The sequence below is a fragment of the Anastrepha ludens genome, chromosome 4, assembly GCF_028408465.1.
Source record: "Anastrepha ludens isolate Willacy chromosome 4, idAnaLude1.1, whole genome shotgun sequence".
NCBI classification, from domain to species: Eukaryota; Metazoa; Arthropoda; class Insecta; order Diptera; family Tephritidae; genus Anastrepha; species Anastrepha ludens.
The window spans coordinates 44,035,658-44,060,203 of NC_071500.1; the positions used below are offsets into that span (position 1 = coordinate 44,035,658).

The 24,546-nt window shown below is 35.7% G+C and overlaps 1 protein-coding gene across 3 annotated transcripts in view; it reads left to right on the forward strand.

The window, feature by feature from the left end:
- Nucleotides 1–24,546, forward strand: part of LOC128862121 (anion exchange protein 3) — a 203,188-nt gene that overhangs the window by 76,322 nt on the left and 102,320 nt on the right. For 2 of the 3 annotated variants that reach the window (XM_054100573.1, XM_054100570.1), the window contains exon 2: nucleotides 18,471–18,787. In XM_054100573.1, the coding sequence (XP_053956548.1) occupies nucleotides 18,713–18,787 (75 nt within the window). In that variant the 5' untranslated portion in view covers nucleotides 18,471–18,712. Of the gene's footprint in view, nucleotides 1–9,472; nucleotides 9,655–18,470; nucleotides 18,788–24,546 lie in introns of those variants that run through there. The other variant, XM_054100571.1, reaches the window with a different exon arrangement.

Consider the following 24,546-nt stretch of genomic DNA (forward strand, 5'->3'; position numbering starts at 1 on the left):
GTGCAGCAAGTATTTTGGTAAATAACATAAATGTTTCTAAAAATTAGTTAAGTGTTTGGCTTGAGCATAAGTCCTTATTATTACTCAATAATTTTTGAAAAAAATTTAATATATTTCAGTTTTAAGTATTGTTGAAAATTTTGGTATACCACCTTGACTAAAGATCCCGGAATGTATTCAGAAACCTCAAATTATACCTATGTTTATTCCTTAAAAGTGACATCATCACCTTCAAAGCACTCCTTATCAACTGCAATGTACTTTTTTGGAATCTATTTTCAGTGTAGCCATCAGAGTAGTCCTCCTTTCGTCTGTTAAAACGGAGAAATCGTTCCCCGTACTGGTTTTTTGAATCGATCGAACAGTCAAAAGTCGTAGGTAGCAATATCAGGAAAATTCGATGGTTGTTGCATGTAAATAATTTCGTTGTTGGTCTAAAATTTTCAGATGACGATGGCACTGTGCGATGGTGCGTTATTATGATGCAAAATTCGAGAGTTTTTTTCCCACAAAACCTTTGTTTTTTGGTGAATCGCTTCACTTAAACGTCTCATAACACCCAAATAAGAGTACTTCTTAACTCTCTGACTCACTGGCAAAAATTTGTGGTGTTCAATATAAAAATCGTGAGCATCGCTTTCCCTTTTTGTTGACTGAAATCAGCTTGGTGTTTTTGGTCTTGATTCGCTTGGAGCTCTCCACTTATTCGAATGATGCCCGAATTGCGCTTCGTACTCATAAACCCACGCACCCACGTCTCATCCCTAGTAATGATGCGTTTGAAGAATGTTGGGACGTAATTAACCCCAGAGATAATGTATTTGACGATATCTACGTGGTCCGTTTTCTGCTTGAAATTCAAGTCCTTTGCGACCAACGACCAACCTTGCAGCAACAGGACGCAAACCCAAGTGGTTCTTTAGTAATGTTCAAGTCCTCTGCTAGTTCTCTGATGTCTAATTTGCGGTTATGGGTCAACTTTTCTTTCATTTTATTGATGTTTTCAGCAGGTTTTGGTGTTGATGACCTGCTCCTACGTCCATCATCCCCGATGGAGTCACGATATATTCTAAAGAGTTCATGCCACTCGTAAACGACTGTTTTCTTTTGAATATCTTTACCGAAACAGTTTTCCAGCATTTCTAGAGTTTTCTGAAGGATGCTCTAAGAAATATAGCTAACATTTTATATTATTTTGTAAAATGTGAACACATTTCAGCGGCTTGTTGTTCGTAAGCGTGCCAAAACACAAATCTCTGCAAATCAGTAATACTGCAATAAATTTCTGCAAACGACAGCGTTAAATCTTGAGAGTTGTAGTTTGTTTTTTTGTACGTAAAATTGATTACCCGAAAAATTTATAAGTTTGGTAAATGGCGTCGTATGTCACACCTATTTGACACTTGTGAACTAGACAGCTGCTGTATGCAAACAAACAAGCAGTGGAGCACGTAAAGGTCAAAATAAAGATTTCCATGACTCAAAATCAGGTAATTAAAAAAAATGTATGAATAATTTTGTATTATACTGTTTTTGTTTTTTTTCAAATTAAAAATTTTGCCGCCCTTGAAGTCCTGGTATTGGCAGGTCATATATGTAGCACCTACTACTGCACGTATGTCACCAAAACACCACCGAAATTCGACGAAATTACACGACACTCAATCTTTGGCGCTAATTAGTGTGATTATCGATACCCGTCAATGTCAGTTTTAGTATAAAGGCTTGCGTATGTACATAGGCTTGTGAGTAGTATAGTATAACATTGACACCCACCGGTGTTGACGTCTTTTGATACTAGCGCGTGACTTAATGCGACACCACCTGATATATGTATGTATGTACAGTGCGCAAGATTGGTTTTGCTTGTATGAGGATCGTGATGGGTTTGGGACTCAAGAAATTAAATTAAATTAAATTAAAATTAAATATCTTACATAAATATTTGTTGAAGAATTAAGCAAAAGTCAGCTAACACTTGTGACTAAATGCCAAACAGCCTTAAAACCATACGTAAATATTTGGTAAAATATCAAAGTGCCAGGAGGAATTAATTAAAATATATCGAAAATTTTGATACGTGCATGCAAACAAAAATTTACAAACGTTCACATTAGACCAGCATCAAAACACTTCAAAGCTATTAATTTTAGTTTACACTCCTGTCGAAAATATTTACTTTAAACAGTTTATTTTATTCGTTACAAATAAAAATTTGCCTTGCATTCTTTCGTATCATTTCTTCAAAATGCAAACTGAATTAAAAAATTTTGCGACTTTTGGTTTATATGAATGTATTCCAATAAATTAATCAAATGGAATTCTATAGCATTGTGATAAGGCAATCAAATGTCATATAAAGCTTAACGCATATCTTAATAATGAGGGCGTATCAAATGGTGCTTATATAATGAAAAATATATGTCACAAACAATTCTCAGTCCAACAAATAAGTGAAAAATCTTTGCTGATAAGCAAATTTTTGGCAACAAGTATGACATGCAACGAGCCTACATATCCTGCTGATAGAAAGATGTCGCATATTTCTTAAATATCTAACCATGAGTATCACGTGCCCAGATACGATAATTGATAACTGTATTTATTAATTTTATCAGCATTTAATAGTTCCCCACAATGGCGTTCTGCAAAAGCTTAAGAAATGAAGAGGTGACCTTAATAAAAGTCATTCGTTATAAGTAAAAATCAGACGAGAAAATGTTAACCGAAGTTTAAAAAAAAATTATTGTTTGTGCATAAATAAAAAAAGAACAATGGGTTTTTTCGACTAATCACTAATGATTCAGTAAATTTTATAATGCCGTTAAATATGTAGGGTTTTCCAATAACAGGTGTTAGGTTTTAAATAGCAGAGATGGTTAACGATTTTTTATGACCGGAATTGGATGGTATTGATCTGGACAACGTTTTTTACGGCTTCTTATAATTTTCTATTTTTGTACAATACTATAGAAGTATAAAAAACATACATAAATAATTGCCTTTACAGCGTTCTTTGGTGTTTAACCGAGCTTCTTCTCCTATTTGTGGTGTGCGTCTTGATGTTGTTCCACAGTTTCAAGCCGACTCCGAACGGCAAATAGTTCTTGTTTTTTATGGGGAACTTTTTCATGGCAGAAATACTCTCGGAGGTTTGCCATTGCCTGCCGAGGGGCGATCAGTATTAGAAAAAACTTTTTCTGTAATTTTTTTCCACCAATTCGGTTACGGCGGACGCCAGAGATATACAAATAATCTATCCAATTTTCATGCCAATATTCCAATAAGGTCTATGGTCAGGCCATTGTAAAATCCTTATTGATTTTTGAGCGAAATAAATTTTTCACTACACGACTAATGCGATTAGAGTCGTTAACTTATTTACATATGAAATTACTTTTAGGATCCATTTCTTGCTTTTATTTTGTGTCCAGCATCGTTGAATAATGCTCTGCCTTGATTCTACCATGATTATATAGGGTTTGATTGAAAAGTAATGTGCCTTATTTCTTTAAGCAGTTTTATTAAACCTTTTGGCTTCTACAACTAATATTCTTCAAAATAAGACCCTTGAGCGACAATACACCGCTGGTAGCGGTCCTTCCACTGCAGGAAACATTTTGTTAAACTCATCCGCCGGAATCGCGTTCAATTCGGTTGTCAAAGTTTTTTGGATCGCCTCGATGGAGTCGAAACGCCTCCCCTTCAGCTTTCTTTTCAGGCGCGGGAACAGGAAGAAGTTCTGAGGGGACAGGTCTGGGCTGTAGGGAGGGTGGGGAAGCACCGGAACCCCCATCTTGGCCCATGCAGAGGTGTAGAGGAAGGCGGTGTGCGCCGGCGCATTGTCGTGATGATTGTCTTCGACGTCCTCCCGGCCTTCCTTGAACGACTTGTGTCACGGTTTTACCTGGGCCCGGTAAGCCTCCTTGAGTACCCCAATGGTTTCGGTACTCGTTTTGTTTAGCTTTACGCTAAATTTTATCGAATATCGTTGCTCCAACGATCGCTGCATTTTCGCCACTGCAAAATCCTAACACACTTTTAAAACAGCTTTCACGCGCGGAGCGATGTTGACTGCACCGCTGTTGCCAGCGAACTGGGACCGGTTTCTAGTGGAAGGGGAAGGCCCAACGATCATTTTCCCCCATCAGCCGATTCGGTTGATCGCTTGGCAGACGCTCCGCGCGGGAATTCTCATTACTTTTCCATCAAACCCTGTATATCAGATTGGAAACAACCATGGGTCGCACATTTCTCCCTTAACATCTACTTATAATTTTACTTTGAAAGCTCTGATTTGCGCATACAAAAAAGTTGAAAGTATTTTTTTTGAAATATAGCAATTCAAATTAAGTTGTTCAATGAAATATTGTTATTTTTCTAGGGATAGCAGAATTGATAAAAATTAATTTGCTACCATTTAAAATTTTCAAACTCATTTGCAATTATTTGCGCGGAGGTGTAGCAACAGTAGCAGGGTACGGTTAGTAAACACCTGCTCGTACTAATTGAGCAGCAATGATAGAGTTATAGAGTTTCTATTTAAAATCTGTAAATTTCCATAGAATAAAAGATATGAATTTGCTGAATTACCTGGATATGTTGAAATGGGCTGGGTATTAAACGCATACATTAATTTTTGGGCGGTGTACATACGCAAATTTTACGCTGCTTACAAAATTTGGCATTACCATTCCCCTAAGTTAGAAATATTTGAGAGCAAGTCCTACTTATACCCATATTGTTATGTTCGGTATAACTAACTGCCATCAAAATGAAAGCTTATCAACTTTCTGGTTCATAGTTAAGTTGGCAAACTCTCAATATGCTTATTCCCTGCAGCAACACTGACCTAACTCCAAAAGCTGCTTACATTATTTTTAAACCACCGGATTTAATAATTTTGATAGTGGATAGAAGCAAATTAGGCTGAGGTCAAGGTTATACTCCACACATGTGAAATCCAATTGAAAATTAATTTTTAAATGAATGAGTTAGCCACTTTTCTCTAAATAATATTCTGAAAAGTTAAAAAAATACATTTTGGGTCTTGTATTCAGTATTCATTGAAGTTTTAATACTTTTTTTATATTTTTTAGGCACGAAATACTTTCTGACTTAAATTAAAATGTTCCAAAAAAAATCATTTAAATTTTTCATTTACCTCCATTCAGTTTGGGCAAATATATAATAGTTTGCTGGGAACTGCATATCTTTTTTTTGGTGCCCGAAATTAGCTACATAAATATATATGTATAAATGCTGACGTATATTGCATCTACTACATAAAATCATTCAAAACTTATAAGACCAAACCTGTCATTATTTTCAACGTTAACATCTCTCAACTAAACACAGATTTGACAGGTACTAATGGAGAGTCCGTCGCTGAAACAGACAACAGACCATTACTAAATATTTCTATATTGATGAACTCACACTTCGTCATCGATGCGTTAACCCATGGTGAAAAGATGTTTAATGGTGTGGCCAATATTAGACCGTTAGCCGTCTCTCAGCGAATTCGACAGATTCAGCTGTTGGACTGACGTAGCAGGAGTTATGAATCGGTTTGTTTACGAAAAAACTAAGAATGTGTTAGTGATATACGAAAAAAATGTCACTTTGTTGCCGTCTGAACAGCAAGTGCGTGAATATATGGGAAATTATCGTGCATAATTCGGCTTTCCCATTGACATTCCCTTCACATTTTTTCATTTCATCATAATTATTGGCCAAACCTAGTAATCTATCATCCTTGGAGTTAACCGATTGTGGTGCGTTAGTCAGCCAAACAAATCCTACCGAGCCTTGATGGAATAACATACAGGTGAAGTCAGTATAAATTCATCAAATAGTAGGTTGGTTTAATTGTGGTAAGAATTTTTAAAGCAGTAGAAAAAGGGGAAAATACGCAAGTTCAAGTTCTGTAATAGTATTAAAACAGTCTGGATTTTGCTGAGGTAATTTGAGGCATCAAAAATATTTTAAAAAATTGTTTACAAAGCGCCTGGTTTTTTTAATACTCCAACCTGGTGGACAGCCTCTTCTGCTAGTTGCCTCAGTTGCATCGTATAATAAATCGTAATTATATTTCATTTTAATACCTAAATACATTCTCTGTTATTAAATAAAAAGTTATTATGTTTTTATTAGTTATAACTTAATATTCCATAAATATGTGTGTATGATGCAGCCAGGGCTCCATGAACTTCGCGAAAAGATTTATTTTTTCAAAGTAAATGCGTTTCAAATGAGCGTTGTTCTGGCGTTAAACGATTGAATTCGACACACTTTGCTATTCTCAGCTGTCAAACCATAGTTACCGATACCGGTAGTTCTCATGCATTTACAAAAACACCGGATAGTTTCTGCATACTACCCACTAGGGATGAAAATATTAGCGAACAATTTTCATTCCATGATTTCGGAATATTTTTAAAGTATTTCCGTGATCCCGAGAATCATATTGGAATGTAACTTTTTTAATTTGTGTAAAAATTCAATAGCTGAATGTACCATGAAATGAAACTAACTAAAATGTAAGATAAACTGATTTTAAAGATCACATTTTTATTAATTAATACAGGGAAATCTTCAAGCAATAAATTTTTTAAATTGTATATATATTAAAAAACTATGTGATTCGAATAAAAAAGCGATTGCAAAGTACTTTTGAACGTACAAATTAGTACAAAACTTAAGTTTTAACAAAAATATTCTAAACAAAACCCATACGTATATTTATTCAAATCCATAAAACAAACGATTACTTGGTATATAACTAAAGTCATATTTAAGGAGAACACCAAAGCATATAAAGTGGAGTCTTTTAATCTGGACCTGTAATTGTTATATACAAAACCTGCTGATAAAAACATTTTCCGGCCTCAAGACGTATCTCCACCATAACAAAGTATTTCAACTTATTCATCAGCATTTCAGATAAATTATAAGTTTTTCGATTTAAGGGGGAATTTCGAGTTGTTTGTTTAATGAATTATGCAACTTTACCTAAAAATTTTCCATTTCGCTTAAACTCATTTAAATCTTCTTCACAAAGAGGTTCAGGTTGTAATTTTTAAGTACAGTTTCCAGATCTTTCTTAATTGCAGCCAAATATCGCCTTGTACAGAAATAAAATCGAACATTAGCCCATATGTTATTACATAGGATTCGGTGGAAAAACGTAGAAAACGTCTGACACAATTGAACTGAATAATTTTCGAAACTAAAATCACTTTTGAGTTTATTGTTAAAATATATTTATATCTCACGATTTATAGAATGTAAAGATGTGGCCAAAATCATCAGCATTTGATTTACTGGCGGAACTGGAATTATGACAATGGGCAGAAGTCGGAAAAAACTGAAATTGTGTTTTTAGTATACAAAAAAAATCAACGCAACCACTCTTCATATGGCTGCTTTGCTGTCTGAATAACGACTGATTCTGCTGACAAAACCGCCGTGACGTAACAGACAAAGTTATTCTCACAATTTTGCTTTGGATGGCCATACCTTATATTCTATTATTCTTGTGACATATATGTATATTTATATGGTCATTTCATAGCATAAAAACTAACAAATGCTTTTTTGTAAAAATTTGTACTCAAAAGCTTACTCAATTCGACCGAATCTGTTGATTTATTTGTAAACTACAATTGTAAATACTAGTGATGCAGTAGGTATAGTAAACCAAGTTTCTACAAAATTGAAAAGCTTTTATTTTATAAACAAGATTTTACTTATTGCCATTCGAAATACCTATGTGAAAATACCTATATGAAAAACGCCGGAATCCCGTGATTCCGGAATTGACATCGCTAATACCGACCGGGCGAATTCATTGGGCAGTGGGCGAGATGTCACGGTGGCTGTCACTGTCACTGTAGTTGTTGCTGTTACTGTCAGCCAACAGATGTGCTTCTTCTCATCACTTGCAACGCCAAAGCCAAAACCAACGTTAACGCTAGCGAAATGCCCGTGACTTACCTGATTTTGTCTATTTATTTTTCCACGTCACAGTCGCTTTATACGTCAGCATCGCAGCTACGACTATCAGCCGAACCCATAAATCAGCGAAAAGGCGAGAAAGCGCACGCAACAAGTTCATAACGTAAACTCTCGGTTGTTATTACGGTTCGATCGATCCGCTCGCTGCGACGTGTTGTCTGTTGTTTGAGTCGTGCATTGCTGGGCGGACGTGTTTTTACCCTATTCCGCGTACTACTGACAGTTGTGTTTTTGTTTCGAGACTAGCTATAAATACATATGTATATAACGGTACGTGGTGTATTTTCGCCGTATTTGAATAATTTCCTGTTGCTGGTAGTTGGCACAGGCCCGAGTAAGTGTGTGTGTGTGTCCCAACATTTTTTATACGCGCGCGCGCCAGTTTGTAATTGCTTTTATTGCAATTAATTCGTACTTTTTTATATGGATGTGCATGTATGAGAGTAACTCCTGAAGCGTATGCCAATTCTGTCATATCCCATAAATAAAGGAGAATTTCATCGAACTAAATGCGGGTTCAAAGCTACAGAAAAAGGGATGTAGAGCACACGACTAGGGGTACTCCAAAGGAAGCTGGTGGCGCCACCCCACGTGATACTACTGTGCGTTTAAAAAATATTTCTTCCGGGAGTTATTGATAGTATCTGTGTTTCCCCCGCACAAAAGCGATTTTTTTGGGCTTTCGTTCACCTGGTGGGCATCCGTATGGCATTCTGGCACTTGGATTATGTATAATATTGCACGATTTACGTTTCATCACTAGTCACAATATTAAATCAAAGGAAATTATAGTGTTTTTGTACAATTTTATGAATTTCAATGAAGATTTCTACAGATTTTTCATGAATCTAAAGCAGCTTTGATGGAATTTTCTACGGAAGTTCACGCCTGCATATTCGTCATTATTTGTATCCTCAGGACTATATTTATGTCACATACACGACTCGCGAGCTGTGCCACAGGATAGACTTTCATCAACTTGAATTTAGTTCAGCAATTCTAAAGTCTCGATAAAGTTTTATCAGATTAAAAAGGGTGAAAAATATAGATTTTTTTGTATCTATATCACACATCTACTACTCAATGTCGATAAATGTAGCTTTTGAACGCAGAGTATCATAAATATATGGCGCCGCCAGAAAAAGGCTCTTTTCAAAAAGGCCTGTTTCCTTTGGAACGCATCCCATTTGCCAAATTTTGAACCTACTAGCTAACATCGCTTTACGACATCGCCGCGTAAAATGTACCCCTTGATATAAGCAAAATAAAAGAAATGTGAAATATTCATGGCTCCAAAATAACCAAAAGCGAACCAGTGCATTACTCCTGCGCTTCTCTGCAAAGATACGAGCGTCGTCTTTGTTTCTGTACTGTGCTTTTACTTAATAACTAATTAATGCTAATTTAAAATTCTATTTTGCAGTTTATGAGTAAAAAACTAAAAAGCGTAAGCCACCTTTGAGTGCAACAACAAGAACAACTACTGCTATTGTGTTTGCTAAATAAAAAAATCAATACTATATTAAGTGATAAATTATTCTCGTATTAAGTGTTTAAAACCCTTTTCGCATAAACACTTCAGGAAAAACTACTTCTTCGGCAACTTGTTCTGTGGGCGTTTTCAGCATAAGCAAAGTAAGCTCACTGTATACTTTATACTTTTGGTGTTGTCTGAAAATCAAATATTCGTAGTGAATAGGCAAATAGTGCTAGTGTTTCTGTGTAAAAACTTAGCTTCAGTGTATTTGGTATGGAAAATGTTATTTAGTATTCGCTAAGTTAGCAAAATGTAAACACTAAGCACCAAGTACTTAGAACAGCATATAGAAAATGGAAAGTTATTCGTACGAGTTTACAAATATTTATTTAAGACATGTAAATTTATTCTTAGTGCAAGGTTTGCTTAAGGCTTGAGATATTAATATGTCTTATGTGGGATTGCCAACGTAAAGTTTGGTCTTTTTAAAAGTAATCGCACTCAGAATGTTTTGTTGAACGAGCGCTTTTTGTGGTGTTTACAGATACTCGGAACATGTGATGATTTTCGATAACTTCCGACGTAGATGCAGCCAACAATAGTAAAGCATTAACCCATCTTCGGCCGCTACAAGAATTCGACATAATTTTTCCATTTCCTTTTTAGTCAGTGCTTATAGGACCATAATCAAGAAAAATTAAAAGAAAAAAAAAAATTCTGACCATTGGTGTTTTAGATATGGACTGGTCGAAAAATCGACAGCTGGCCAAAAACCGTCAAATATATTAAAAGAAAAATACAACATTTATGAAAAAAATTTAGCACACGAAGTCAATTTATTTCATTTTATTTCAAGTACAAATATTTTTTTGTTGTTTTATTGATAGAAAAGTCAGCTTACAAATTTTTATGATAATCATCAAAATATTTAGTATGTAAATGAATATTTCATTTTTTGCAGGTAAAGATAGTATGTTTCTTGCAAAATTTAGACCGCCGAAATTTGTTTGCAATACTTCTCATGACGGCGTGTACCCTTTCATTGATCCGAGGAAGGTTCGATGGACCTTCATCTCCATGTTCGTTTTCATACTCGTCCTCGTCCTTGTCGTAATTCAATAATTCTGTTGTGACTTTGGAACGAAAATCAATTTGTGACAGTGGTTTTATCTTTTCAATTTTTGCCATCATACAAAGAAGTTTCCATGCATTGACCATTGCGTTGCCAAGAGCATTTGTCCATATTGGCTACCACCATTTTTCCCCCTCATTCATATTCTATAATTTGCCACCGCATTATCATGGAGATCCACACCACCCATGCCATGATTATACTCTTGAATAACTTTTGGCTGCGGGATAGTGATAGTTTGTTTTTTCTTCCGACAATATCTTTTGGTGCTAATAATTGGAGTGACTGTGGAGTTATTAGTTATAACATTCACTACAGCATTATCATTCCACCGAACAGTCAATATTTCTTGGTGATGATCAAGTAGTTGGTCAAATGTTCCTCGTATTTCTTTTTTTAAATTTCTCAAAGGAGAATCGCCCATTCTATTTTCGCGTATAGTACCAGTTGCAAAAAATCGACGTTCGTTCAAAAGGCACATTAGATGGTATGAAGAGAAAAAACTATCAAAGAAAATGATGTGGCACTCAGGGTCAGATACGTTGGCAAGCAGGTCTAAGACTGTTTGTGCGCCTAGACCAATAGTTTTATCGTGAGGGGTTGCTTCTCCCCCGTACAATGAACTAGAAAATAAGTACCCACTTTCAGGTGTTTCCATGTTTTTTGCAGGAGTGGCGTCCAAAGTATGGAATCATCTGTTCGTCTATAGAGAGATTATGGCTACAGACTCCAAACTGCATAAACTTTTTGTTGAGAGCGTCAGTAGTAGGACGAACCTTCGCAAAACGGTCTGCTGCGTTTAAATTCGTGTTGTCAGCGAGATAGAAAAATTGCTTAATTTTGGAGGTAAGGTACTAGTGCGGAACTAGAATTTTGGTTCACTAGTAGTGATTTTCCCTGCAGGGGTAGTACCTTTCCTATACCACAAAGATACTCACTTCCATTTCTCTCAATAAGAAACAAATATTGCTAGATTTTGTTCTATCCTACATGACAGTTCCTGGCCAGCGGTCGATTTCTCGACCACAAAAGTTTACGTCCATGAAACAGTAAAAATTATTGCAATATCGATATGTTACTTTTTTGATTCTCTTAATTTCATCTTTTCTCTTCACAATAAATTAGTAACAATTATTTATTTTTTTGTTTTTCACTATTTTTTCATCTGCACAAAAAACACGTAAAAATAGTGATAATTTCATTCTTTTACAAAAATCTGCCCTAAACCTTTTTTTCTTTAAAAATTATGCTTTAGAAATTAACTGAATTCCAAATTTAAAACTTGTGAAAACTGATCAATAAGTTTACTTTTAGTTTCTGAGATATTGGAGTCCGAAGTGGGTGGTCGAAAAATCGACCAGCTGCCGAAAATGGGTTAAACTTGTTTCGAATCTTCGTCACGATGAAACGAGTTTTGCTGGCTTTCCGTGTGAAAGATCGACCTAATCTAACAGAAGTATTTTTTACACAAAATTTCTAAGAGTGACGCAAAACCTCCAAGTCTGGCTGAATTCGTCACATCTGTGAACGTATAACTCGACACTGAAAAACTCATATTTTGAATTGCGTCATAAGTGAACGGACTTTATTTTGAAGGTACGGAATTATGACGTCCGTCATCGTATCATTGAACGCACGCGTTTACGAGGAAGAAGGAGATACAGAACGGTTGATATTATTTCACAGACTGCTGCCCCCTGACCAACGAAAACGTTTTAGAAATATGCAATGGATGGTTAATAAATAAACTTTCTAAAATAAATTATAAAATGCGTACGATGTGCGCGGCAATGCCAATGGATTACTACAATCACTCAGCTGCCTCCTTATTATGTTTTCATATCCTGCGCTATAACTTGAACTTAAATGGAAAATACAAAGTCGGTGCATGCTAGATTTTGCTTAATTTAATTTTTTATTTAGAATTATTTCGATAATTCTGAATTTACTGTAAATCAAAAATTCAATTCAAAACGCAGTAGGACTTAAAAATCATTGTAAATCGAGAGGACATTACGGTCCGTCAGATATTACGACTGACTAAATTGTTTTTTCATACGATTACCGGATCGCTTACGGATGTGAGGATTTAAGTCCTGGAGGGACGCCACAAAGAAAGTTTTATGCCGACTCCGAACGGCAAAAGGTTTTTATGAGGAGCTCTCTCATGGCAGAAATACACTGGAATGTATTCAGATGGACTGAAACTTAGTCTTAGCGGCGTTTTAAGTTGCGCGGTGCTGTTGGAATCAAATGTCGTCGATGTTTAGCTGAATAATTTTTCGACACAAAAATTCAGTCAGTCTGGCTCGATAGCGGTCGTTATTCTTCATACCGGCAGATCCTTCCTTATTTCGGAAGCAGTTAGGAGCGATGATGCCGCCAGTGCTCTAAGAACTTCGCGAGCAGATTTTTTTTTTATTTTTTATAAAATATATTTCCACGTTGGCGTTGTTCTGGCATTAAACGATTCTTGATGACTTATCTAACCTTAGGTTAGGTTAGGCTTGGCAGCCGCATTGCACCTCGAGGGTTCGTTGTGAGCCGTAAGGGCTGGGTTACATATCCCCTTCCAGATTGAACCATCCTGAGCTTGGATTATAAAGTGCATAGATTATCTATATTCATTAAGAATTAGGATCTTAAAAATCGGTTCCTGCTTCTGGCTAGAACCGAGCATCTGCAAAAAAAGTGTTGAATTGTTTCCAACTCCTCCTCATTCCTACAGCCACGACAGAAATCATGAATGTAAACGCTTAATCACCTTGCGTGATTTCCTATGAGACAATGCCCTGTGAGAACCCTTACTAAGGTCCTAATTTGAAGTCTACTCAATTTTATAATATTCTTTGACAGACGTAGATTTAGCATTGGTCATGTTTGCCGAGCAATTTCACAGGTAGTGACACTAATTCATCTATGATTTACAGAATTGATTAGTGCGTCCATAACAAGAAGCTTACATGCTGCGAGAGGTACCCCCATAAAATTATTTATGTTGGGCATACAGGTACCTTCTCTTGCAAGTTGGTCAGCCCTACAGTTCCCTGGTATATCTCTGTGGCCTGGAACCCAGCATAAGATGATATTATATTGCTTGGCCATTTCATTAACAGATTGGCGACAATGTAAGATACTCCTTGATGATGTTTGAAATGCATCCAGGACCCGTAGGGCAGCTTGACTGTCTGATAGAATACTGATATCTGCTTATGATATTCTGTTTATCTCTAACCATCTTAAGACTTCATGAATAGCGTTTATTTCCGCTTGAAAAACACTACAGTGATCCGGTAGTTTAAAGGATTCATTGATAAAAAAAACTCTTCGCAATATAAACTTGATCTTACACCAGTATCCATTTTAGATCCGTCCATGTGGATCTTAACGGGTGTATTGGATGATGGATCTTCTTCAAGCCATTCCAGCCTAGAAGTGATGTTCATTGAGAAATTCCTTTCGAAGCAGAAAATGGGAGGATGATAATCACAATCACTGGGTATGTCCGTATAGGAGTCTAAGATGGTTGGATGTTCACGTGTGACAGTCTTCCATTGTGTGCTCGCTCTGAGCCTTAAAGCGGAACAGGCTGCTGAGTGTTTGCAGAAGGAACCTTACTTATTTCCAAAAGAAACGTCCGTTGGAATTTTTGTTCGGCATGCATATTTTATTTAAAGTGAATCTACGAAAGGTTTTCGCTGTTTTCGAAAGGTTTATATGAATAATTTATAATGAACAGAAGACATCTCGAGACGGGTTGATATCTGATAATTTGAATACAACTTTGTTTTAAATTGTCTTACCTCTGACAAATTTTTACATTAAATAAAATTGGTGAAAGCTATTGGCTATGGACTATATGCTCAGTAAACTTATGCAAAAAGGTTTGATAAATTTCTCTAACTCATCAAATAAAGCCATTTAAGTATGTACACATAGATGATGATCCCCCAAAAATAATCCTATTATGGACAGTTTCCCCGAGTTAAAATGGAAAATAAAAATTAAAATACAATTTTCAGTTTACTTTGGAGAGAAATAAATTATTAGTCGCCTTTTCCACATATTCATTACATATCTATTTCCATGGATATCATTACGCAATTCTTCATTTCGCTCTATTAAAAGAAAATCAGTTACCACTTAATCTCCAAAACACAAAGAAACATATATATGACATAGTCATAAATATTTTGTTTTATAACCATACAATAGAATTTTTTGTTTTTGTTTTTTAAATAATAAATTTGAAAGCAATGTATGTATGTTGCCATACATCGGTATTTGTAGACACGAGTGTATGTGCGTACCAGACGTTTAATTGAGGCAATCAAAAAACATTAAAAAGGCAAATAAAACACTCGTAAAATCGTAGACGACAACAAAGTATTTGAGTTGAGTTAATTTTCATTTACTTATTTTCATTTTATTTTGTGCCATACGATTTCTAATTTTATAAATTGATGTGCGAACGAGCTGTTAGCGAAATTCACATTTGGTAAATCAGTAAACGATGAGCGTAATCTTAGTGAGTAGATTGCGCTATTTTCAAAGGGGCTTAGTCAAATAAATCTTGTAATGTGAGAAAATGAAATTATCTAAAACTTCTAGCTTATAAAAAATCGAGCTTCACTAGATCCACGGCGGCCGCAGTAGCCGAATGGGTTGGTGTGTGGTTACCATTCCGAACTCACAGAGAGAACGTTGGTTCGAGTCTCGATGAAACACCAAAATTAAGAAAAACATTTTTCTAATAGCGTTCGCCCCTCGGCAGGCAATGGCAAACCTTCGAGTGTATTTCTGCCATAAAAAAGCTCCTCATAAAAATATATGCCGTTCGGAATCGGCTTGAATCTGTAGGCCACTCCACAACAAACAACAAGACGAAAACAACATCAAGACGCACGCCACAAATAGGAGGAGGAGCTCGCCCAAACACCCAAAAAGGGTGTACGTGCCAAATATATATATCTATATATGTATATTAGGGCGGGTAGATTTAAAAATCGCTCATTGCTCTGTGAAAATCGTATTCTAGGGATTAAAATAAGAAACTTTGCCGAAGGAACCATACCTCTAAAACGAATTCTGATGTCCCCCATTTCAAAATATCACAATTTTTGGCCTTTACATGAAAAAATCAACTAAATGGCTATGTTTTTTTTCTTTATTTTAATTTATTTATAATAATATTTATTATTTATTTATAATAATATCTATTTTTTCTGTTAAAAAATTTATTTAGTCAGAACATATGTAAATGAAAAAATTAATTTAAGTGAGTTATAGAAAAGAAACTAAAAAGTTCGACCCAAATTGGGGGACATCAGAATTCGTTTTAGAGGTATGGTTCCTTCGGCAAAGTTTGGGCGATTTTTTTGCCTCCCCACAAATCGACAGGGCCTAATGTACCTATATATATATATATATATATATATATGTTTACAAAGTACAAACACTTTGCTTAAAAATGTGTTTATGCAATTTCATTTGAACTCTTTTTGTAATCGACTGCAACAAATCCATTCTTTAACATAAAACAACACAGTTATGCTAAAAAAACGCAAAAACAACGTTGACAAAAGTGTACATACAGAACCGGTTTCCTAGCTTGTACTCTGATATCCTATGTTATGATAGCGGTAAAATACCGTTTGTCTATTTCTTTCCTTTTCTTATATTTGTTGCTTTGCTATTATTGATTTTAGTTGCAATTTGAATACTTAAGCATCTACAATGGCTCCTCGAAAAGAAATATCAGTTGACGTTAGAAATTTAGTTATTCAACACAGGAAAGAAAAAAAAATCATACGGCGAAATTTCAAAAATCTTAAACTTAAGTCATGCAACAGTTCAGACCATTGTAAAAAACTTTAAAAATATGATTCCACCGAAAATAAGCCGCGCAGTGGCCGCCCGAGCAAACTATCTCGCAGAGACGTCAGCTTGATTCTAAAAGAAGTGGACAAAAATCCAAAGCATTCTGCTCCGAAATTGGCCACGGATGTAGCAAGCTCATTATAAAGCTCGTTATAAATACAAATCACTATTGGACGTCAATCTGAAATCTTCGGTGAATGATTTGGAGCTTGGTCCGGGTTGGTTCTTTCAACAGGATAACGATCCAAAGCACACAGCACACATTGTGAAGGATTTTCTGCTTTACCATGCTCCAAGGCAAGCGCTTCAGTACTGAAAGAATGACTAATAGAAGCTTGGAACAATATAACTTAGTTAACATATTTAGTCCCCTAGCCGTCGTGGCTTCAAGCTGTAATTGATGCTAATGGTGGACCAACTAAATACTAAGCAATATTATTTAGAGTTAAGTGAAGTTTTTCACACTGGAGTAAAATATTTCTGTACTGTATGTAGACTTTTGTCAAAGTTGGTTTTAGGTTTTTTTGCCATAGCTTTCCTATTTTATGTTAATGTATGGCTTCTTTTTAAGTTTATAATGATTAGAAAAAATGTAAACAGATTTTTCAGTAAATTTTTTGAACTTTCAATCCAGTGGAAATGGGGGGTGTATGTAGACATTTGCTGGTCACTGTATATACACTAGAGCATTTGCAAGAGCTCTGGCGCAAATGTAATCATCCGACTTTGTTTTTGAATAAATTTTTTACGAAATAAAAAAAAAAAAGATTTCGAGAGATGGAAATCTTTATTTAAACGCGCTCTATTGCAAAGTAGGCAAGTGAGGATTTTATTAAATTTTTAAATATTTCCTCTAAATGTTGACAGTTACGTTTGATACCCTCTTGGAATCTGGCCTAGGCGCTCTGTGCCATTCACTGAAGAAGTGATGTCGGGATGTCCTGAATGTATCACACAATTTTAATTCGATTCATTAAGGGCGAAATAAGCTCTAACGTAATGCTTTTTGTACTTATGCCAGCCTGATTAAATCTGTCGCTCCCCACTGAGCAATTTTATTCCATACCTAGATTAATAAAGGTTGCTGGAGATTACACAGATTGAAATGGGAAAGTGCGGGGACGTAATTGTAGATGAGTCATGCGAGAGAACTAAGAAGATAGTCTTAATAGATAAGTTGGGTTAGTTTAGTGTAAATAAAGAGGGGAAAAGATTTTTTTTGTGAACCAAAATATAAACAAAACTCTACAATTCTCAGTGCAGCTTCCTTTGACAAATATTCACTATAGAACCGAGTAGCGGTACAACAATGTTGGAGAGAATACAAAAGGTGATGATATCAGCGAACCAGCTCTCAGTAAACTTGCCAGCATCAGCTATTGAGTTGACATAATAATTTTGCATTTGATCTGATTTTGTTATTAATTAAGCAAGTCATTAACGAGTGCATTTATCGGCATTCTCTCTCTTGGTTGCCCATTCGTTACGTCATAGACATATGTAAGTATTCTCACGGATGGCTTAATCTTGAAATATATCATTCTTGTAACACCACTACATACGCAATCTTCTGTATTCTCTCAATCGTGTAGATGAATGGCACAAAATTTATGCAGGCAGCGAGTAATGGAAATCACATGCGTTAGATGGGTGGGTCGAAGATTGAGTGAGTGTTATCTGAGCTAGTGTGAGAGCTGCGGTTTACTTATTTGAGATTGATAGCTCATCAAATTTGTTAGCGCACGCTAGCGTGGTGCGGCGAAACATCTTTCGATAAATTTATTAAGCCTTGTGGCTTATGTTAAAAAATAACGGCATATGTAAATAAATTTTAACTATTATGGAGACTTATTGATAAAAAATGTATTTCTATTTCAATGAATTGCTCCAAATATGCAATTAAATGTTTCCCTCACCTGAAAATATCTAATTTCTTATAACCTTTTTTATATTTCTTTGCAGTTGTGCTTGTTAAATCAAATATAAGAGCCCGAATGCCGAGATTGTTCAAAGACGAATTCTGGAAGTTTGTTGTAGCACCATAAATTCAAGAAACCAAATACAAAAAGGAAGATATAAAATAAGAATAAGAAAAATTTGAAAAAATCGCGTTTTTGTTAGTTTGTTTAGTCTATTGTTTTTGTTGCTGTTAACTGTTATTTTAAATTACTCGTAAAAGTGGCTGTCCGTTATTTGGAGACAAGATGAGTTTCAGCGGACCAAGCGGACCACGTGACAACGTGCGAAAGTTATCGTTCCTCGGCTTCAATACAAAAAAGGTGAGTGCAAGTGAGATTTTCAAAAAGCAAAAAAAAAAAGGGGAAAAATAATGCAATACACGCGTGAATACACATTATAATAATCCTCAGGTAACAATACCTATATACACATATGGGCATTAAAATAGGTAGCCCACATGTTCATAAGGAAAATGCAAGTTTTTTAAACTAATAATAACAGATATTCAATTGTATGAGGTTTTTATTTCGTAGATTAATATAACACATATAAATAATAATTCAAGGACCTTTTAAAACTTGAATTGCTGACTGAAAATAGGTACCATATAGGAATAGATAAGGTTAGATTAGATTAGATTAGACGGAAAAATTAGTTTGGGGTCACTCTTCCACAAATCTCTAGCATTCATTGATAAATCTTAAGAGATGCGGAAGAGGAAGAGTATGAACTTTATCCATACTCAGTATATCGCAACCCAATATCCTAAGTCTGATTCTTGAAGACGTCGGACAGCTACAGAGAAAATGCTCTGCAGTTTCGTCATCCTCAAGACAGGATAGGCATATCGGGGTGTCGACGACCCCCATTACAGTCATAAGCTGACCATAGGCGTTGTGCCCTATGATTACACCCACCAGTACTCTCAGGTCCTTTCTGCTGAGTTTAAGGACACAGGTCGGTATTTTCCTGTTTGGTTCTTTCACAAATCACTTGGCTACTCTGCACGAGTTCAACCCAGATCAACATCCTCTATGGGTAGACCTCATGAAGTCGTCAATACATAGTTGAATCGATGCGGAATTGACACCTAGATATGGGTCAGGGCCTAGTGGCATACTTGCAGAGCCTTCATTAGCCAGTTTATCAGCTGTCCAGGCACCCAAATAAGACTAACTTTTTTGTGTTTTGCAACACTGTTTAGTTTTGTCTTACATTCAGCGAGTAACTTCGAAGAGTAGCGTGGGTTAGCAAGGACTTTCAGTGCAGCTTGACTATCACTACAAATACCAATACTGTTACCCTGGCACTTTTTCTCAATTAGCCAGTAAGCCACATTAAAATGGCATAGACTTCGGTAAGGAATACCGTGGCCATCTATCCTGTGGCATAGGAGTACTTAGTGTCTTCATCTAAGTACCATCCAGATCCGGTATCATCTCTGGTTTTGGATCCGCCGGAATAGAAAGTGTCTTGATATTTCCATATAGGAATACATATGATATAAAAATAGCCTAGTGATTTTATTAAAAATGCTGTTTAAGTTATCGAAGTTTAATCAATAAGCAACGTGTCCACCATGTTTGTCAATGACTTTCTGTATTCGATTTGGCATGGAATTGATAATGCTATGGCAGGTTTCTGCGGATGTGAAATACCATAGTTTTTTGAATTTTTGGCATAAATCCTTCTTATTTTTGAATGTTTCCTTACGCCAATCGCTTCTTTAAATCTTCCCAAAGGTTTTCAATAGAGTTTAGGTTGGGTGACTGGCTTGACCAATCCATAACTTTGAAATTCTTATGTAAAACTCATTTACGTACTAACATTTATGAGTGTTTCGGGTCATTATCTTCCATAGAAAGCGCCCGAAGTCGCATATTCTCTTCAACAAATGGTATCATAACTTTTTGGAGTATGTCCTTGTAAATAAATTTGTTAATTTTATTGGTTATGAGCTCAATAGAAGCATCCCAAAATCTTCATGTTGCCGCCACCGTATTTGACTGTTTTTTTGTTGTGCACCACGGTGAGAACTCTTGTCCTTTAGGTCTGAACATTAGCATTATTTCCTAATAAATTAATTTTTGTGTAACTGGTCCAAAGTATGTTATACCACTTTTGCCCTCTGGTCCACATCATGACTTGTGCTCTTGTGCAAAATTTTTCCTCTTCCTCAAATTTGTTTGTTTCATTATAGGAATTTCATGAGCTATTCTGCCTGCTAGATCTATGTTGTATAAACGAAGACGTATAGTTCGCGCTGATGGTACAATACATTAGTAATTTCAGCTGCAAAGGTCTTTGATGTCTTAAAAGGGCGTCTCTTGACAAGAATCACAATAAATTATCAGTAGTGCAAGTTGTTTTCTTTGTGGGATTTGTGATGTTTTGTGGGCTCAAGGGCATTTACTACAAAATTTTTAAACTTCCAACGGGCCTTCACTCCTCAACTGTGTAATCTTTGAAAAAAATTAAAGTTAATTATTGATTTTTAAATGTAGATAGTGCTTTTGCTACTTACTTTACATTCAATATTTTTCACTTAATTTGTTAAAATGCGAGAATTATCTGCAAAGCATCTATTTTTGTGGCTACGCAAAATTACACTTCATGAAAATAACTGAATGTGTGCAATTAATACCACAACTTAAGATAAGTGGTATTTTAAATATACAACGAAGCAGTAAAGCCATTTGTAAAAAAACGATATTTCAATAATAGCTTTAAATTTTTCCGGGCGGTGCAATTAAATCGATAGATAAAGGCAGCGTACCTATTTCAATGACCATAAGTGTATATTCCCCATTTGAATTGAGGGATCTGGCTCTGACATTGAAGGTCTCGCATAAATCTCTTTCGCTTCAGCGTTGAATTGTTTGGTGGCCCAGTTGGTTCGTACATTCTGTCAAAAAAGTACCCGGAATTGTTCAATAAAACGCAAAATAATTGTTTAATCATCGAAATTTCTTTTGTCGCCTTCCAAATAGGCTCCATTCGAAGCAATACACATACATATGATGTAGTCCAATGACCAGTCCAGTCATGAAAGCCTATTTTATACGCGTTTTAAGAGATCTTCTTCAGCTCCCTCAGCGAATTCTCCTTAATGGCCCCTATCGACTCAAAGTGGCAGCCGCGGAGTGGAAATTTAAGTTTTGGGAAAGGTCTATATCCGGTATGTTTGATGATACTTTTCGAGTTTTTGGTCAAAAAATTGTTCACATTATGCGCTCTGTGAGACCGTGCGTTATCATCCTTGAGATTTCTTTCCACAAATTGGGCCGTTTCCTACGCACTTTTTCTCCCAAACGTCGCATAGCTTCCAAATAATATTTTTTATTCACCGTAGAACCATGGTGTTTGGGGTTTCGACTCATGTGGATAGTGCCATTCAGCCGCCTGTTGATTGGTTTGCTGGATAAACGTTGGGTTCGAATTCACTTGCTCAAGCATGTCTTCAGCCACCTTCTTCTGATGAATTTTTTGAAAGAATTTAAACTCTCTTTCAACGAGTCGCGCAGCCACGCGTCTCATGCCCAATTAATGGTGTAAAATGTTGTGAATTGATTCGTGAGACACGCTAAGGTCACGAACTACCTCCCTCAAACATAAGTGATGGTTTTCGAGTACCATTTTCTTGACTTTGTCGGCGTTTTCATCTGTTGAAGATGTTGATGGGGAACCAGATCGGGACAAATCTTCCACGAGTTCTCGGCCCTCTACAAAGGCTTGTGCCACTCGTAGACCCGTGTTTTTGATGAAGCGCTCTCGCCATAGGCTTTCAGCAACATTTTCAACAATTTGGCGCACGAAATCCCGTTCAGAACACAAAATTTAAGACAAATTCTTTGTTCTTCTTTTTCTTTTTTTCTTTTTATCCATAGTGAAAATCGCAGAGCACGCCTATGGCTGACTGATATAATTAAATGCCAAAAACAAGGTAATTGACAGATCACGCTCAAACTCTGCGACACCATAGAGGACAATTGTACAAACATTCCGGCACAAAAATGTTAGTCGGATGTGTAACGCATGCTTTTTAAATGAACAAATTCGGATATTTTTTTGACAGAATGTAAGATAGCGTGCATGTTCCATCGAGCACTTACTCTAAACCCCATATATCCGCATCAAACCCCATTTATCCGCATTTAGCCTTCAGTTAATAAAAGAAAATCGAAAGTTTTACAATAATAAAATTTAGTTTGCGAGGCTCGAGTTCCCAGGCAACTTCTAATTTCGCTTTGGTGTACTCATGTATGTATATGTATTTGTTATTTTTTATTCGCATTTTTTCTGAAGTCCCATACACTTAAATAAGACATAATTTTAAAGCTATTCAAAAATTGGCTTGTAATCGCAATACTCTGTTAATGAGTGAGTAAGCGTGCGTCAATGTAAACATTAGTAATGAGCTTAAATTATTTCATTGAAGTAGGTTAACATATTATTCGTATTGATACATATATGCAGGTACATAGCTGTGCATACCCAGCAGGAAACTGATCAAGCTACCATTCTTATGTAATTTTTAACTGAAACTTATTATGAAAATGGTCGATCTTTAAGAGCAACATATTGTAAAATTCGTGATTTCATTGGTGGAAATGATCATCCCAGTTAGACGAGAATTCAAAGGTTGGGGGGAAATTTCCAAAAACTGTTTTTTTTTCGAAGAGAAAGATAGAAGATGAACTGGCAGACCGAAAACTGGATGTTGTGTTGGAAATATCTTTGCTGTTGCGCAAAGTGTTGCTGATGAACAAACTGTTGCCCACAATTAAGCATTCATGAACCAACTATTTGGCGGATTTGATCTTAAATGTCGATGGGCATTTAAATGATGCCATTTTTTACATAAAATTATTGAGACGCGCAATTTGAATAAAAATAGTGAATCCTAAAAGAATCTAAATTTTTGCATATTTTATTTTAAAACAAATTCTAGGCACGTCTTTTGAAAGACCCTTTATTTCTCCAGAGCCTTTGCCAAACAAAAAGCATGTCGTAGTTTCTAGAATATTTGGATTTCCCAAAAACTCATACATATTTATATATATATAGGTGTATATATTAGGTATGTAGGTTGCTACAGAAGAAAGAGACATAAGACTAAAACCCGCTATAACCAGCTGGCTGCGGTGAAGCCTTCTCTTTCAGTATTTGTTCTGATTAAAGTTGTTTTTGGTTTCATCGAAAGATGCTTGGCGCAGTCCAAACCGTATTACCTCAGAAAGCGGCACTCATCCTGAAGTAGCTGGCAGAAGAAGACCATCAATAATGTTTCCAACAAAGGAAGATTCGCAAGGAGCGCTGTAGGGATTGAGGAGGAGTGTAAACTCTTTCATAGCGCCAGTATTGTTATTTAACATATATGTACATACGTATGTGTATTAGTGGTTGATTTCAAAAAGAATCAAAAATAAATTATTCAATTATATGAAACCAGAAAAGTTTCCACAGCTCATAAATAGCTCTTAAACCAACAGTCTGAATAAAACGTCTGAATAAAAGCAAAATCAAAATTCAGTTTAATCAATACCGAGTGAATGACAATGAACTAATTTTGTTTAACACTCAAAGAATTTAAGTTTAGCTATATCGGTGGGAGCCGTAGCCGAATGTATTGACTACCATTCGGAAGTTCGTAAGCTCGAATCTCCGTGCATGAAACATTAAAATGATGGAAACAGTTTTTTTCTAATAGCAGTCGCTTTTCGGCAGGAATGGTGCCGATTTACACACAGAGACATCTGGAAGGGAGACACTGCAAATTCTATTTTGAGGATTCATTCGCGGTCACACGGTCAAAATTCTTTTTGAGAACATTCGATGCTTTTGACGTTTACTTCTTGAAGACAGTTGGATTGGTTAAATAATAAATATTTTTTTTTATTTTTATTTAAATATATATATGTATAAATTTTTGAAACTTGAATACAAAAAATTAAACTAAAAATACTTCATATTTAAATACTTAACTTAAAATTAACTTGAGTATCTGGAAGGTTAAGGCTGAAAACCATTATATAGACCTATTGATCATTAGTGGTGCCAGAGGGAGAGACATTCTAAC